The sequence below is a fragment of the Xenopus tropicalis genome, chromosome 3, assembly GCF_000004195.4.
Source record: "Xenopus tropicalis strain Nigerian chromosome 3, UCB_Xtro_10.0, whole genome shotgun sequence".
NCBI classification, from domain to species: Eukaryota; Metazoa; Chordata; class Amphibia; order Anura; family Pipidae; genus Xenopus; species Xenopus tropicalis.
In genome coordinates this window covers 15,516,904-15,533,025 of record NC_030679.2, presented here as the reverse complement: position 1 = coordinate 15,533,025, position 16,122 = coordinate 15,516,904, and the positions used below count along the sequence as shown (strand labels likewise).

The 16,122-nt window shown below is 40.9% G+C and overlaps 1 protein-coding gene across 2 annotated transcripts in view; it reads right to left on the bottom strand.

Annotated features, from left to right (window-relative positions):
- Window positions 1–8,569, bottom strand: part of cry1 (cryptochrome circadian regulator 1) — a 39,124-nt gene extending 30,555 nt beyond the window's left edge. Inside the window, exon 1 of one of the 2 annotated variants that reach the window (XM_031897970.1) lies at window positions 7,623–8,569. In XM_031897970.1, the coding sequence (XP_031753830.1) occupies window positions 7,623–7,780 (158 nt within the window). In that variant the 5' untranslated portion in view covers window positions 7,781–8,569. 2 annotated transcript variants of the gene reach the window in all.
- Window positions 8,570–16,122: the final 7,553 nt, after the last annotated feature.

The window sequence follows — 16,122 nt, the reverse complement described above, 5'->3', positions numbered from 1 at the left end:
CTATAGTCAGTAACAGCCTGAGTTAAATATACATCTTATGGCCAAAAATATGTGGACATTCCTTTTCATTTCTGGAATTGCCATCATTGATGACACAGGTGCCAGTTCACCACACAAGGACATTTTTGACAATTTGGTGCTTCATACTTTGTGGCAATATTTTAGGGGAGGACCTTTCTACATGATCAGTATACATGTATACATGCCTTGTGCCATTTCTATACTGCCTTGTACAGGTCAGATAAAGTCACAAAAAGTTTAAAAATTTTTTTTTAGTACAGCCAATGGAGCTAACCAGATTAAAATTATACATCAAACTTTTATTGTGAGAGTACAGTATCATTTCCACCAAGGTTCAGTATATTTGAATTAATTTACCAAGGTTTTGTGCTGACAGACAATTCTGTTTACATGGTAAAAGAGCATTAAGGGTATCCTTGAAACAATATGATCTAAGCAAACACAAACTTAATGATAAATGCTAACAGGAAAGTAAGTCATGGCAATACAGCAACTGTGGCAAAATGTGCTAAGTCATGGACCTTTTCCACTCTGCAGTCTATTGACAATTTCCTTGATTTGTGCGTTAATAATATAATGGTAAGTGAAGTAGCCAGGTGTTATGGGACATAATTTATTGCTAATAAACCTATTCTTTTTTTCTGCTTGCATGGAATCATCTTTTATAAAACAGTGCAGAAAAGCAAGGCCTTAGAGTGAAAAGTAAAAGTCCCCAGCCATTTGGGACCACTTTCCAATGAAATCACAATCCTCTATGAATAAAGGCAACACTTTTTGCATCATCAGGCTACCAAGGTTTCCAAGAGCCAGTGGGGCTTCTAGCCTAAAGCAGGCCATACACATGCATATAAAAAGAAGAACTAAAGCTTCACTTAAGAAGTGGGTTAGAAATGTTGTAAAATTATATTTAGGCTTCTGTACCAGCCCAAAGCAACCATTGCCCTTTAGTAGAGAAGATCTGTACCAGTAAAGATGCCCAACGTAGCCCCCCATCTAATATGCTACGGATTCCCTGCACATACTCTGTGCTGCTGTCACTTACTGAGCTTAGGGGCTGATGCACATTATACTGAATATAGAGAATCAAAATGTCATAACATAAGGATGAACAGTAAATATTGATTATTCTGAAACTAGTGCAATCTGCATCAGCAACTAATAATCAACTCTGTAGCATCACCCTCTATGACAGATGAATATAATTTTCTGCTTGATAATTTGCAACAAGAGTCCACGGAGCATGTTTGCGGCACATACATTTAAAGGGGAACTATCGCAAAAATCTGATGGACAGATATAATGAAAATAATAATTCAGGTATGGGATCCCTTATCTGGAAACCCATTATCCAGAAAGTTCTGAATTATGGAAAGGTCATCTCCCATACACTCCATTATAAGCAAATAATTCTAATTTTTAAAAATGATTTCCTTTTTCCCTGTAATAATAAAACAGTACCTTGTATTTGATCCCAACTGAGATATAATTTATCCCTATTGGGTTTATTCAATATTTAAATGATTTATTAGAAGACTTAAGTTATGGAGATCGAAATTACAGAAAGATCCCTTATCTGGAAAACCCCAGGTCCCGAGCATTCTGGATAACAGGTCCCATACCTGTATTGTCAATTATATTTGTTTACAAAAATGCTTACTTTTTTTAAATAAAAGAAATAACATTACAGACTGTTGGAAGCCTCTCTCAGAGAACCAGTTGGAGTGCCTTTAGAACTATGGCTTGTACTGCAATATGTAATGTTTAGTGCTGTTTGTCATCTTTAAAGGGTATCTAAATTCAAAAAATAAATTTATGTACATTTACAGAGTACATTTCTGAGCACATTTGCAATTTCCATATATTTTCTATACCTAGTAATTTCTGAGATATTAGCAGTTTTAGACAGCTTTCTTACTGCTAGGCAGGCTTTAGTTCAAGATTTCAAGATATGTCCAACAACTCACCACAGACGAAAAAGGCTCATGGGAGCAGATATTGCCGTTTTAAAGAACAGCAAATCTTCAGACAGAATTCCTGATTAAAAAGTATCTTTATTGGAGTACCGACTTACTCATTTCATGTTCACAGACACTTAATCATAGGTAAAGGCTTTAGTTTAGTTCAACCAAAAATGTTAAGTCGGTTTATTTATTTGGGATTTACGTCTTTTTGGCCTCCCTGGTGTCCCATATTCATACTGCATCCAGTGATTTCAGAAGGAGCACATGTGCAGGCGTGGGTAGCATTCAGCGGCTTCAGGTGAACATTTGCGCATGTGCCATGATGGCACATCAAGCAATGGAGAGAGAGAGAGAGAGAGAGAGAGAGAGAGAGAGTGGATGTTGGCACTACTAACACATCATACTGTGAGATACTTATGCACAAAGTCCATTATATACAGTGGGATGTTCTAATATTGCTCTAGTCTTAACTTTTTTTTTTAACCCTTTCCCTTTCTTCCAAATACACAGATACCAAATATGTATAGTTTATGGAGATTTCTGAATTGCATAGGTCAAAAGCACTGCCAAAATTCCAACGCTCTGCTCCAGACATCTACATACTTTAGATTTCAATGCTAAATATTACACTAACAGAAGGTTTACTCTAGCAAACCATATCCATGTTTTTTGAACAAACAGATTCTGTTGAATGCAAAGTTTTGCTAAAGTTAGCAGCTTTTATTTCATTTTTGAAAATCGCCTTAAAATATTGCTATTTGCCACAATTTTCTCATCCAATTTCTTACATACAATGATAAAACAATATGAATGCCAGGGGTCTACTGGACAGTTTGATGCCCAATAAGCATAGATTTACTAAAGTATGTTGGATGTATAGACCCAAAATAAAAATAGTGAATATGAATTTTCTTGCTGGCAATTCACCTTTTGTAAACAAAGCTTCCTGACTGTGCATTAATAAATAAAATACATTTATAAATCTGAAGTTTATTTTTCAGGCAAGTCTTACACAATATAGGTTATTTTTCCCATGTGAGGTTGAATAAACAAGGCCAAGTGTGGATGTCTTGCTAGCAAATAGCTCTCAAGGTTCTGCTTTAACATCACAACAAAATGCCGCCATAGGTAATAAAAGATGAGGGTATAATTGCTATTTAAAGGAAAAGAATGGCATTTTATTGCCCAAAGATTAGCCACATTAGTGCCACCTAGAACGCTATATTTTTTCTGCAGAAAGCTTTACCATACCTGAGCCCTAAAAGCTACCTCCATTTAAGATAGCAGCAGCTTGGTCTCAGTAGCTTCCTGCTGCTGGTAGTATAGATCACACATTCTGATTGGGAGGGGGAGTAAATTCTAATGCATTCTTATGGGAGGGGGAGAGGAGAGAGCTGCACAGACTCACCCCAGGAATGAAGGATTTTTCTGAGAGAGGAAGTCTGATACCGAAGTACGTGTACATTAAAAAAGACAAGATGTCCTGTGTTTCTTTTGATAGAAGATTCAGTAAAGCTTTTCTGTAAGTGCTTATGGCTGTATTTACAGCTTTCTGATAAAGTTTACTTAGTTTTGCCTTTCCTTCTCCTTTAAATGTATTTAAATGTATTTCAGACCACCCTGTTGGTATCCCAATTCCCAGAACTAATGCCAAGTTCCCGGTCAGAGCCTGCGCTTCTGCCCATAACAGCCACTTCGGGATGAGCACTCTGCTACTCGGATGGTACCAGGACTTAAAGCGAGAGAACCAAGGCAAGAATTCTGGGCGAGCAAGGAACTGGAGTGTGTAGCAGGAAAAACAGTGAAGAGCAGAGTGCAGTTGAGTAAACAGGCCGAGGTCCCTAACCAAACTAAGCACAATTCAGAATCGGAATACAGAGGCATGGTCAATAACAGGCAATGGGTTGGTACAGGCAGCTTTTAACAGCGCCCAATCAAAATCTTCTAACCCGCCAGATCAGTGAGTCAACCGATATCAGTAGCCTTCTGCGATATCGGTCGCCTCGCTGACTTGCCATACATGCACAGAATATTGTACGAAACGAGGTTCGTGTATGGCCAGCTTTACTCGCTCCAGGGGACTAATGTCTTTTTGCCTTTGGGCAAAGACACACACAGCACTTAGTAGCCACCAGCCAAAAAAAACAAGTCCATGCAGCCCTGAGTTTTGTTCCAGTGCACGGGAACAGTTAATAAAAACACGCACATATGGCTCTTATCTATATAGCACAGGTCAGTTAGTCCATAAGTGGGATGCATCCTACACTGCGTGCTACGTTGTTGTTTACACACCTACACGTAAGGGATTCACAGACAGTTGTAAGGTCTTTCATGACTCGGGAAACAAATTTTTCAGTTAAGAGACTAACAAAAATTATTTGCAAAACACCACAGCATAAAGCAATAAAAATGTGTCAATAACAACTGCATAAAATAATTCAATTAAGAATTGAAACCTTTCCTTTTAAGAGCTGATCTACTTATTACAGGTATAGGACCCGTTATCCAGAATGCTCAGGACCTGGTGTTTTCTGGATAAGGGGTCTTTCCGTAATTTAGATCTCCTACCTTAAGTCTGCTAAAAAAAATTATTTAAATGGTAATTAAACCAACTAGGATTATTTTGGCTCCAATAAGGGTGAATTCTATCTTAGTTGGGATCAAGTACAGGTACTGTTTTATTATTACAGAGAAAAGGGAATAATTTAACCATTAAATAAACCCAATAGGGCTGTTCTGCCCCCAATAAGGGTGAATTCTATCTTAGTTGGGATCAAGTACAGGTACTGTTTTATTATTACAGAGAAAAGGGAATCATTTAACCATTAAATAAACCCAATACGGCTGTTCTGCCCCCAATAAGGGGTAATTATATCTTATATGGGATTAAGACATTAAAAAAGAAACACAAAACAAGAGGGGGGAGTTTTAGCCTTCACTATGAATGTATGTAGCATATTTACTAAGTGCAAGTTACGGCCTGACAAATAGAAAACTGAAAAAATAAAGAATTGTTTAAAGAGGACACTGTGGGAGATGTGTTTCAGAGCTTTCTGGATAATGGGTTTCCAGATAAAGAATCCCATACATTTAGTCACATGCACCTGCTGTTACAATCAAAGAGCATTTTGGCGGCCGGGGAGGAAAGACTGACTTGTTGGCACGGTATTTACCCCTCGTGTCACAATGTTTACACAGTTACACAAACAAATGATGTACAACGTAACAATGTGTTGCAGTTAGTATCATTGTCCAGCAGTTATTTCCCAGGCTAAACTCCAGAGGAGCAGGGAAGAGGTTAAGAACACAGAAAGCCTGTTACACCCTTTTACATAACCCTGACTGGCTGCAGCCACATGTCACATTCTCCAGGCATGACGAGAATGATCAGTTCCTAAGCTGTCTGTTCTCCCTTATTGTACAGGCTTCCGGCTGTACCCTGAACTTCCATAGTCACCAAGGTCTTGTTGCACCTCATTGTCTCAGATACTGAATGTGTGCCACCATAAAAATACATCTATAATAATAATTTATTTAAATAAACATAATAAATATATTACAAAGACTGCTGTACATTCAACCTTTACATAAGCTCCAAGCAAGGGCAATAATGGCACTAATGTATGAAATAGATCAATGTATGAAGGCCCCCTTGGCATCTGCTGGATTCCTACAAAAGCCTCCCACAATGAATGGCCTTTAGTACATAGCACGTCATGCAATGCGTCAATGGATATAGTAAAAGAGCTGCCTGATTCTGTATAGGGGAAGCAAGCATGCACACATTTATTAGAAATAGAGAATTATGATGGGTAACATAGGGATATGCAATCTGATAAGAATATGCAGTTATTTAGCACAGAAACAACATTTGTGTGTTTTTAAGGCCAAACACACCATCTGCCTGCAAATTTTCTCCTGCGATACCATCTATGTGCATCAGGCAAAACAATAATCGTTTACATTTGTCTATATGCTCTACAGTAAATGCTCAATAAAAAAGGCATAATACAGCCTTTTTTATCAAGTAAGACAATAAGACAGCATTCTTGGTTTCCACAAAACCACAATGTAATGAACACCGCTACCCTAGAGGTAGTGTTAAGCTAGACATACACAGTAAGATCCACTCTTCTGGCAAGGTCGCCATTACCTGATTTGGACACCAAAGTGCTGGGCCATATCATATTACAAGATTTAAATGACTGGCTCATAATGGGAGCCACAGGAGACCTGTTAGGAGAGGACTGCAGCACCAACACTGGAGAGGAACTTGCTCAATGGGATTTTTAAAATGAGCAGGTCATCAGGAGGACCCATACACAAGCCAGTAAGCTGCCAACTTAGTGTGGAGTTGTGTTGGCAGCTATACTGACCTTGTGCCCAGCTTAAGGTCCCATTTCATATTTACCCAATAAGAACCATGTTCTTAATGATACCCCCTGTATCCACCAACATTCCTCAACACTTGTGAATGAGTGCCAGGCCCAGACTGTCAATCTGTGGATTCTGGCAGATTCCAGAGGGGCTGCTATAAGATGCCATAGACAGTCACTATTCAGTGGGCTGATGACGGGTGCTGTATGGGCCTGTGTACTTTAAATGACAGGGCCAATTTTGACTCCCAGTCTGGGGACCTGATGAGCCCCACAATACATTGCATATTTCTAAAGATGTAATTATTTGAGCCCAGTTCCTTTCAGCCAACCAACAACCATTACCAGAAAATGTTATGCCAGCTTACATGAAACAAGGAAGAACGAAGCCAACTTAAGGCACCAAGCCAACTAAAATACATACTTTCCATACACGTGTTTAGAAGGCAGCAGAATTGATACAGCAGTATCTCTAGTTGAGGCAACAGTTCCCAACATGACATTGGTGTTAGACATTACGTAAATGTGCTATTTTGCCATATTGTAATAATTATGAAGGTTATAGTCCTTCAGCAGAGCCTCTTGAACACTGCATATCTTTCTATAGACTCTGGGTACCACATAAATACCTTCCAAAGTCTAACAAGCCAGGGTCAACTTAACATCACCAGACTTGCCCTTTAGACTACTGTAATAACGTCCACAAGTCATCACAGGGAACTCTTGGGGGCCAACTGGACATAGAAGAACCCCATTACAGCCGCCATATAGTTGTTTTGTAACATCAATGACTGACCTAGACAAGTGTCATTGACCCTGTTTACTATAAGCTACAGAGAAGGCACTTAAAAAAGCACTTGCCCATTAGCCTAAAAAATCGGCTAGCCCTGAAAAAAACAGCTAGCCCTGAACAAGTGGTAGACTACATACACTTTATTTCCCCTTAATATTTGGTGCTCCCATTGCCATATTAATGAGGAGGGGTGCATCTAAGCCATCATTTTTGGACTCAGATGACTACAGAATTTCCCACAAAAACTTGGCAGACCATACTATAAAATTACATAGGAAAATGTGTCTCTTTAGTTCTAGTTTTTAAAGTTGCATGACTTGATTCAGTTTGGCCAGAGGAATCACTATTAGCTAAATTCAGCAACAATGAATGGGATGATTTTATTGTAGCCCTGCTATTCCGGGTCTGACCCCAGATAGTTGACCCAATACGGACAAACAGAACCACCAACTTCCATCCGGGCACTCTTACCTCCACCTGTTGATTCCCACATTGGAAGATCCAGCAAACCAGGGATCGAGGATATAGACACATCTGATAGTATCAGCCCCTTGGATACATTCCCGCAGAGCTGGGTTGTCATGGAGTCTCAAGCCCTTCCGAAACCAGTGCACAGCATTCACCCCCATCTTTCCAGATACCCCAGCAAAATAAAAAATGTAAAAATTCCAATCAGGGGAAAAAAATGATAAACCCACACCAAATAATTCAAATGAAGATCAAGTCCAGACCAGGGTCATAATGTTACAGGAATTTGGGTAGGGGTGGGGAAAGTAGACACGGGGGGGCAATCACTAATTGTTGTTTCAGCCTCTGCGCCCCTGTGGGGAAGGGATGCACCGGAGAGATAGTGAGAATAAATGGGAAGACCGCAGGGACGTTTGTAACATGGTGCGAGTACAGGGAAGGAGTAGATCAGTTCCACGCAGTTCCGAAAGGGAGTAAAGACCGACCGAGAAGTTAGCCTTCCCAAAACCCTGCCACCGTATCCGGCTCCCTCAGCCAAGTGCGTATAGAGCCTCAGACCACACCACACCACACATCCCTCAGGCCACGCCCCACTCCTACACTCCGCTAGCTCATTGGTTCCACAACGTCAAGTGTCTCATCACAGCTCACGTTTCTGCAGTGTGCTCGCTGAGGGAATGCGTTCTGGGCGCGTCGCAGTAGTTATATAACCTTCTTCACCCGGATTCGTACGGCGTTTCCACCGGCACTGCTGCTCCCCGTGTAAGCGGGTACACAAAACCGATTATTGCGCGTACCCTCCGCTGGATTTGTGCAGACTTGCCGGTGACCGAATCCCCGCCCCCTTAGCTATAGGGGAGGAGCTCTGCCTTAGATTGGCCGCCCCTCGCAAGTACCCGGATAGTCACGTTGACTAGCGGCTTGGTGTTACGAGGAAAAGTGAGCGCGCAACCGCAGGGGATTGTGGGCAACAGGGCTGACTGGGGTTGGTTTATTTTCCCGCAAGTTGTCAAAAAAAGTGCCCTTCTGGGTGTTTGAGACCGAGAGTTCGGTCAGTGTCCGCCGCAGTTACAGCTAATCCGCCATTGGCGGCTAATCCCCCCGTGTCCCAGACACTGACTAATCTTCTTGCGAGGGTCGCGGCCGCCTGCTGGCGGCTATAAGTAGCTCAGCGGCTGCACAGTTATATAACGCGTCTACTTCGGTCATTCAGGCCACACGTGCCCTATATATGGCAACTGCGGATGCGAAATAAACATGTCACAGGGGGACAGGCTGGAATTAGCCGCTAATAAGGCTTTGTGGTGCTTTATGCGGAACAATGGGCTACAAAGTACTTGTGTGGATAAATAACCTGTCCCTGTGCCACGATATTGAGCCTATTGGTAGTTTGCAATTTGTATTATTATTTTACAATTATAAGAAAATTATTTTACAGTGATATTTTCTAGGCCCAATACCTTCTAAACAGGCTATTTCTCTATACAAGTACATGTATATATACACACATATGCAATAGAGAAATGGACACAGACTGCTGAGTGCCCTGTTGGTTTTACTATATCAATGGTTCTCAACCTTCCTAATGCCACGACCCTTTAAAGAAGGAAAGGCTAAGTCACTTGGGGACATTAATCGCTTACCTTGTACCCCGGGCTGGTGCCCCTGTTAGGAGAAAACTGCACCAGCCCGGGGTACCTGTAGCGAGCGCTTCCTTCTTCTGCGGCAAAATCCCTGGGCCGGCGCATGCGCAGTAGAGCGATAAGCTGACTTTGTTGTTAAAGTTCGGCTTTTCACTCTAATGCGCAAGCGTGGAAGAAGGAAGCGCTTGCAGCTACCCTGGGCTGGTGCTGTTCTCTTAACGGGCACCAGCCCGGGGTAGAAGGTAAGCGATTAGTCACTTGGGGGTGCCTAACATTTTGGCACCCCCAAGTGACTTAGGCTTACCTTCTCCTTTAATACAGTTCCTCATGTTGTGGTGACCCCCAACCATAAAATTATTCCTAAGACCATCGGAAATATGTGTTATTTCTTAGGCGACCCCTGTAAAAAGGGTTATTCGACCCCCAAAGGGGTCCCGACCCACAGGTTGACAACCGCTGGACTATATAGTTGTGAAAAATGTCTTGTTCCCAAAATTTAAAGGGGACCTGTCACCCTAAGAAATAATTCCAAATTGTTTTCTATTGTGTTTGTCAAGCAAAATAAACTTCGCTTACACTATATAAATTATGTTAATCTAATTTTTTTCACCCTTGGAATTCACAATCACAGCCAGCAGACAGGCGCCATTTTGTGAACACTGTTATTAAGGCAAGCTTTGCATCCTGACAAAATCCTATTTATTTACCAGTATGGGGGTACCTGATACAAATGTCCATGCACTAGTTACAAAATTAGATGGTGAGGAGGAAGGGGGAATGTGAGGAGTGCAGTGACATCTAAGAAGTTCTGAATTCAAAGTGAAAGTAACTGTCTGCCCCACCCATATGCCTAAGGCATAGATGATTGACAGCTGGGATTATTAAATGCTATTATAATAGGTATGGATGTGTTAATAAAAAGTGAATTTGGGTTTCATGTTTAATTTGAATAGGGCTTTTATTATACAGCTTTTTATGCCTGAATGACAGGTCCCCTTTAAGGGGGTCCTTAAGGGTTACGCCACTGGGGGTCTTCTAGCTGCATAGAAATGCAAGGGAATCAGTGGAGAAACAATAGAGGAAGCAGACCCCGCGAGGCACACATTCAAGTGGGGACGAAGGGGGAAGCATCAAGTTTTCAGTGTTTGCTGGGCCCTTCCCAAGATTTTTTGCATGTGGGCCTGGCAGCACTTTGGTACGCCCCTGAGGAGAATATAAAGAGAGATGTCCGGAATGAGTTTCAAAATAGGCCCCTATACCTATGGCATCTTACAGCAGACCCTCTGGCATTTGACAGAACCCAGAGGTTGCCAGTCTGGGCTTGCTATGCAGTCTTTTAGCCCAGGGCTTTAGAGCTGGCGGAGAGGCAGGAATGTTGTCATGGAGCCTGTTGATAAAGTCAGAGACCTGGGGGAAAAAGCACTGTTGGGATCTATGGCCCCCACCCTGAACATTTTTTTGCTACAATAAAAAAGTGACATCACATTATCACTTGCTGCTGGAAGTGATGTCACCGTTCATATGCAAATAGTCTCCTGAAGCCACTGAGTGCTACCTTGACATGTGCAAATGCTCCTTCTGACACTTTATGCTTACTGGGCATGTGTGTACTGAATCAACAAAGATCCTTAAAACACCTAGGGGAATTCAGCATGTTGACGGGAAACCAGGGGAGGGTGTCAAAAATGGGTAATTTACAACAAATGATGGGAAAGTGACAGCTTTGCGCAGGGGGTCTGAATTCCAAGTTTGGGAAAACTAGGGATAGGGTTGCGCAAACTGCAGGCATGGGCAGGCAGTGTATGAAATTCCATAACAGTTTACAGCGACCTCAAATGGCAGCATTGGTAACCACTAATCCAATGTGCTGTCCCTTAGCTTTTGGTAGTCTGACAGCAGTGTCGGATTAAAATTAAGACTATATTTGTAGTCATCCTGGGCCCATGGTGGGAGCTGAATTGTAATGGGGACACAACAGGGGAAGAGTGAGGAAGAGGGGCAGGTGCACCTGCTGCCTACACCTGGTCCAAACTTTTAGAGTGAAGATACACTTTTTGAAATAGTGTGCCCAATTTGTTGCAGCAACGCCGTTGTACTCTGGCCGGAAAGTCGCAGCGATTAGTCACCACGACTGAGTTAATTAAAAATCGTGTGAATAATTGCCCCGTGTGTCTTCGCCCTTAGATTTAAGAATAATTGGCAGTGAGTGTGCAGTTTACTGTTATTTTATCAGTTATTCTAACACAGAGATAAGCTGGCCACACACACTGAGCGATCAGATCTTTGTCTGATTTGATCTTCCACCCTGCAGGGACTCAGTTGAGAAGTGATGCAGTCCCAATTGGACAGGTTTTTCATACTCGCCCAATAGATTTCTGGCAGCCCTTTAGGAAGTCAGTAAGCTGTAGAATTGGTCCGAAGTTGGCGGCTTTTATTGGCCCATGAGCCTTATGGTTTCATATCATTATACTATGATCAAATATATGGAGGGAAAATTAATTGTTAATTAATTGCTTCATGATAGAACAACTCTCTTTCAAGCTTCCAGATCCAAATGCAACATACAGTCAGAAAATAACATAGGGTCAGATTTATACAGAACAGCTGGGATTCTCATTGGACGATTATTTTGCATTTATTCAATGTATTCTAGTAGAAAGGCAAATGAGTCAGGCTTTATACACCTGGGAATTTTTTTCCATTCTGTTCTATATTTGTCTTTTCATTTAATACATAAACATGATGCACACATTATAAGAGTTTGAGAAACTTGATCTGATTATACTGTAGGGCACAGAACATTCATTTTCTTCTATCAATAATTTACAAATAAATTAAGGTGTTTTTATGCAGATAGCATTGGCCTTAAATGACAAGGAAAGGTTAATATAAATTAAAAATAAGTCTAAAGTCATTCTTTTTAAGTACTTACTGCATATCTTAATTCCCAGATCCCTGCTTGCTTCTCTGAGGTATGGTGCTGGCAGCCTACAGCAGTGTGAAGACTACAGTGACATCACTGAAATCTCTCTCCCCTTCCTGTAGGCTGCCAGCACATGGGGGGGGGGGGATGAAACACATGTTCAGTATGAAGCAAGGAGGGAAAGGAAGGGAGAATACCTTTTTAAAGATGGCTGCCTGTTCAAGAAAACAGATAGAAAATGTGAAGTAAGTGTGACTGAGTAAATATTTGATTAGGTGAGCCAAAAGTATGGCGTTTTAACTAAACAATAGGAGGACTATTGGGCAGTAAGCTTTTTAAATTTTGACTTGCATTCTCCTTTAAAGAACCAACAGGAAATGTACAGTTAGCACCATAATTACATTCTGAAACTCGGGAGAACATATAAAGAAATTATATATATGTGAATGCTTTAGAAACCGGTTGGCTAAGATGTTATGTTATGTTATGTCATAATAAGATCATAATCATAACCTTGGGCGTACAGGTGCCCTTAAAGGAGCTAGAATGTCTTATTCCTAGCAACTTTGCAATTGGTTTTTATTACAGGTATTGGACCCCTTATCCGGAAACCAATTATCAAGAAAGTTCCGAATTCCAGAAAGGCCATATCCCTTAGATGAAAAATTCACATTTTTAAAAATTATTTCCTTTTTCTCTCTAATAATAAAACAGAACCTTGTACTTGATCCCAACTAATATATAATTAATCCTTATTGGAGGCAAAACAAGCCTATTGGGTTTATTCAATATTTAAATGATTTTTAGCAGACTTATTTTATGGAGATCCAAATTACAGAAAGACCCCTTATCTGGAAAACCCCAGGTCCCGAGCATTCTGTTTCAGGAATCTTGTTATAGCCAGTCAGACATTTTCTTTATTTTAGCTTTAGTATTTAAGTTGTGTATTGTCTGGATGCTTAGGTTAATAGCTAGGGGCATATGTTTAATATATTATTACATAAGTATGTTACATAAGTATGTTATCCTATAAAGAGAAAGCTTATATGTTTGAAATGTAACTGAACAAGTCTGTCCGTCGTCCCATGTTTAGTTCCAGTGTAATAAAATGACCCAAAAATGGCCCAATAATTTTTGTAAGATAAGAGCAAGATGGCAATCTTTAAAGAAATTTAATTCATTCAGAGGCGTGGAGTTTGTATGGGGGCATGGCAGCTTAAACTGTTGTGATAAAGACAAACTGGTAGGTCATTAGTGACAGGTTCTTTCCTTGATGCCGTTCAGTTGTATGCAGTTCCTCTGAGATCCAGAAGAGGTGCTCTTGCTTGCTTGTTTTTCTAGTCAGGATTAGTACTGATCAGCCTGTAAGTCCTGACCTTCTTTTTGGGTGACTAATGAATAATGGGTTTTGAATCACTTTTGGATAAGCTGTTATTCTTTATTCATTTGAGTAGAGTTCTGTGTGTACGGTGCTAAAATACTGATTCCTTTCTCTCTCCTCCTATAAGAGAGCTGTATTCAGTTGCTTGCTCTGCTGGTACAGTTGCCAGGGAACACCAGCACTGAAAAGGCTGCTCACCTCTCATCTTGATGTCATTCATGTCACGTAAACAACTGGCCCATAAAGGTATGGTTAAACTTGGTATGTTTGCTGAACTATGCACCTGTTCATTGGATAAGGGATGGTATTTGCACTATATTAAATCCATGGAAGAATCAGTATGTAGTCCCATTTCAGATTTAGAAAAATGTTTAAAAATTCTTATTTTTTTTCATACTGTACATGTGCATCATCCTGCAGAGCTGCAAGGCACAGACAGCAGGGTGGTACTCCCAGCACTCTATTATTATATGTATTATATAGGCATCTAAGGGTCTGTGCCTAGGGCAAGCAACTTTAGGAGGAGGCCCTCAGATGCCTATATAATAATATATATGTTTCGAAAATGCTTTTCTTGCTTTTTTTACTTTCTTTCTGTGCTAAAAACACATCACCCTCCAGAATAAGGAAAACATGTCGTTATGGAGCCTGGGTATTCAGCAAGTGTAGAAAAATATAAAACTAACCATGCTGTCAGGTGCTGCATGTAGAAAGGAGATGATCAACTATGCCAGTGGTTCTTGACTTTTTTCTCAGGGGAACTAAACTATGTGGCAAAATTAGCCTAGTTAGCCAAAAATTGGTTTAGAAATACCTATTCACCATGTTACATAGTTACATAGGGTTTAAAAAAGACCAGTGTCCATCAAGTTCAACCCATCCAAGTAAACCCAGCACACCTAACCCACACCTACCAATCTATACACTCACATACATAAACTATAAATACAACCACTAATACTAACTGTAGATATTAGTATCGCAATAGCCTTGGATATTCTGATTGTTCAAGAACTCATCCAGGCCCCTCTTAAAGGCATTAACAGAATCTGCCATTATCACATCTCTAGGAAGGGCATTCCACAACCTCACTGCCCTCACCGTGAAAAACCACCTACGCTGCTTCAAATGGAAGCTCCGTTCCTCTAATCTAAAGGGGTGACCTCTGGTGCATTGATTGTTTTTATGGGAAAAAAGAACATCCCCATCTGCCTATAATCCCCTCTAATGTACTTGTACAGAGTAATCATGTCCCCTCGCAAGCGCCTCTTTTCCAAGAAAACAACCTCAACCTCGACAGTCTCACCTCATAGTTTAAATCTTCCATCCCCTTTACCAGTTTAGTTGCACGTCTCTGCACTCTCCAGCTCATTAATATCCTTCTTAAGGACTGGAGCCCAAAACTGCACTGCATACTCAAGGTGAGGCCTTACCAGGGACCTATAAAGGGGCAAAATTATGTTCTCATCCCTTGAGTCAATGCCCTTTTTTATACAAGACAGCATTTTATTTGCTTTAGTAGCCACAGAATGACACTGCCTGGAATTAGACAACTTGTTATCTACAAAAACCCCTAGATCCTTCTCCATTAAGGAAACCCCCAACACACTACCATTCAGTAGATAGTTCGCGTTTATATTATTTCTACTAAAATGCAAAACATTGAACCTCATTTTCCAGTTTGCTGCCCAGTTTTCCAATTTTGTCAAATCTCTTTGCAAAGCGGCAGCATCCTGCATGGAACTTATAGTTTTGCACAATTTTGTGTCATCAGCAAAAATAGAAACAGTACTCTCTATGCCCACCTCCAGGTCATTAATAAACAAGTTAAAAAGCAAAGGACCAAGGACTGACCCCTGCGGTACTCCACTAACCACACTGGTCCAATTAGAAAATGTTCCATTTACCACCACTCTTTGTACTCTATCCTTCAGCCAGTTCTCTATCCAATTACAAATATTGTGTTCTAGGCCAATATTCCTTAATTTGATTATTAACCTTCTGTGAGGTACTGTATCAAACGCTTTAGCAAAGTCCAAGTAGATGACATCAACTGCCATTCCAGCATTGAGGTTCCTACTCACCTCCTTATGTTGTAATCATTATGTTAAACTGGAGGGAAAAATAATTACATTTATTTAGGGGAAACATTGAAACCGAGACTTAACAGCATAGGGACCTATGGTTTATACCAGGGATCCCCAACCTTTCATACCCATGAGCCACAGTTAAATGTAAAAAGACTTGGAGAGCAACACAAGCATCATAAACAAGTAATAATGGATATCTCAAGACATACACAGACTGTGGGACACAGGTTCTTACAAGACCCTGTCTCTCTGTGTGACCCCAATAAGGATGGTGCCTTCTGCCCCTATAGCAGGGGTCCCTAACCTTTCTTACCAGTGGCTCGGGGGCAACATGTTGCTCACCAACTCCATGGATGTTGCTCTCAGTGCCCCCCAGTTTTGGTTGAATAAAAACAAGATTTACTACTAAATAAAGCCCCCTGTAAGCTGATAGTGTGCATAGAGGCTCCCTAATAGCCAATCTTAG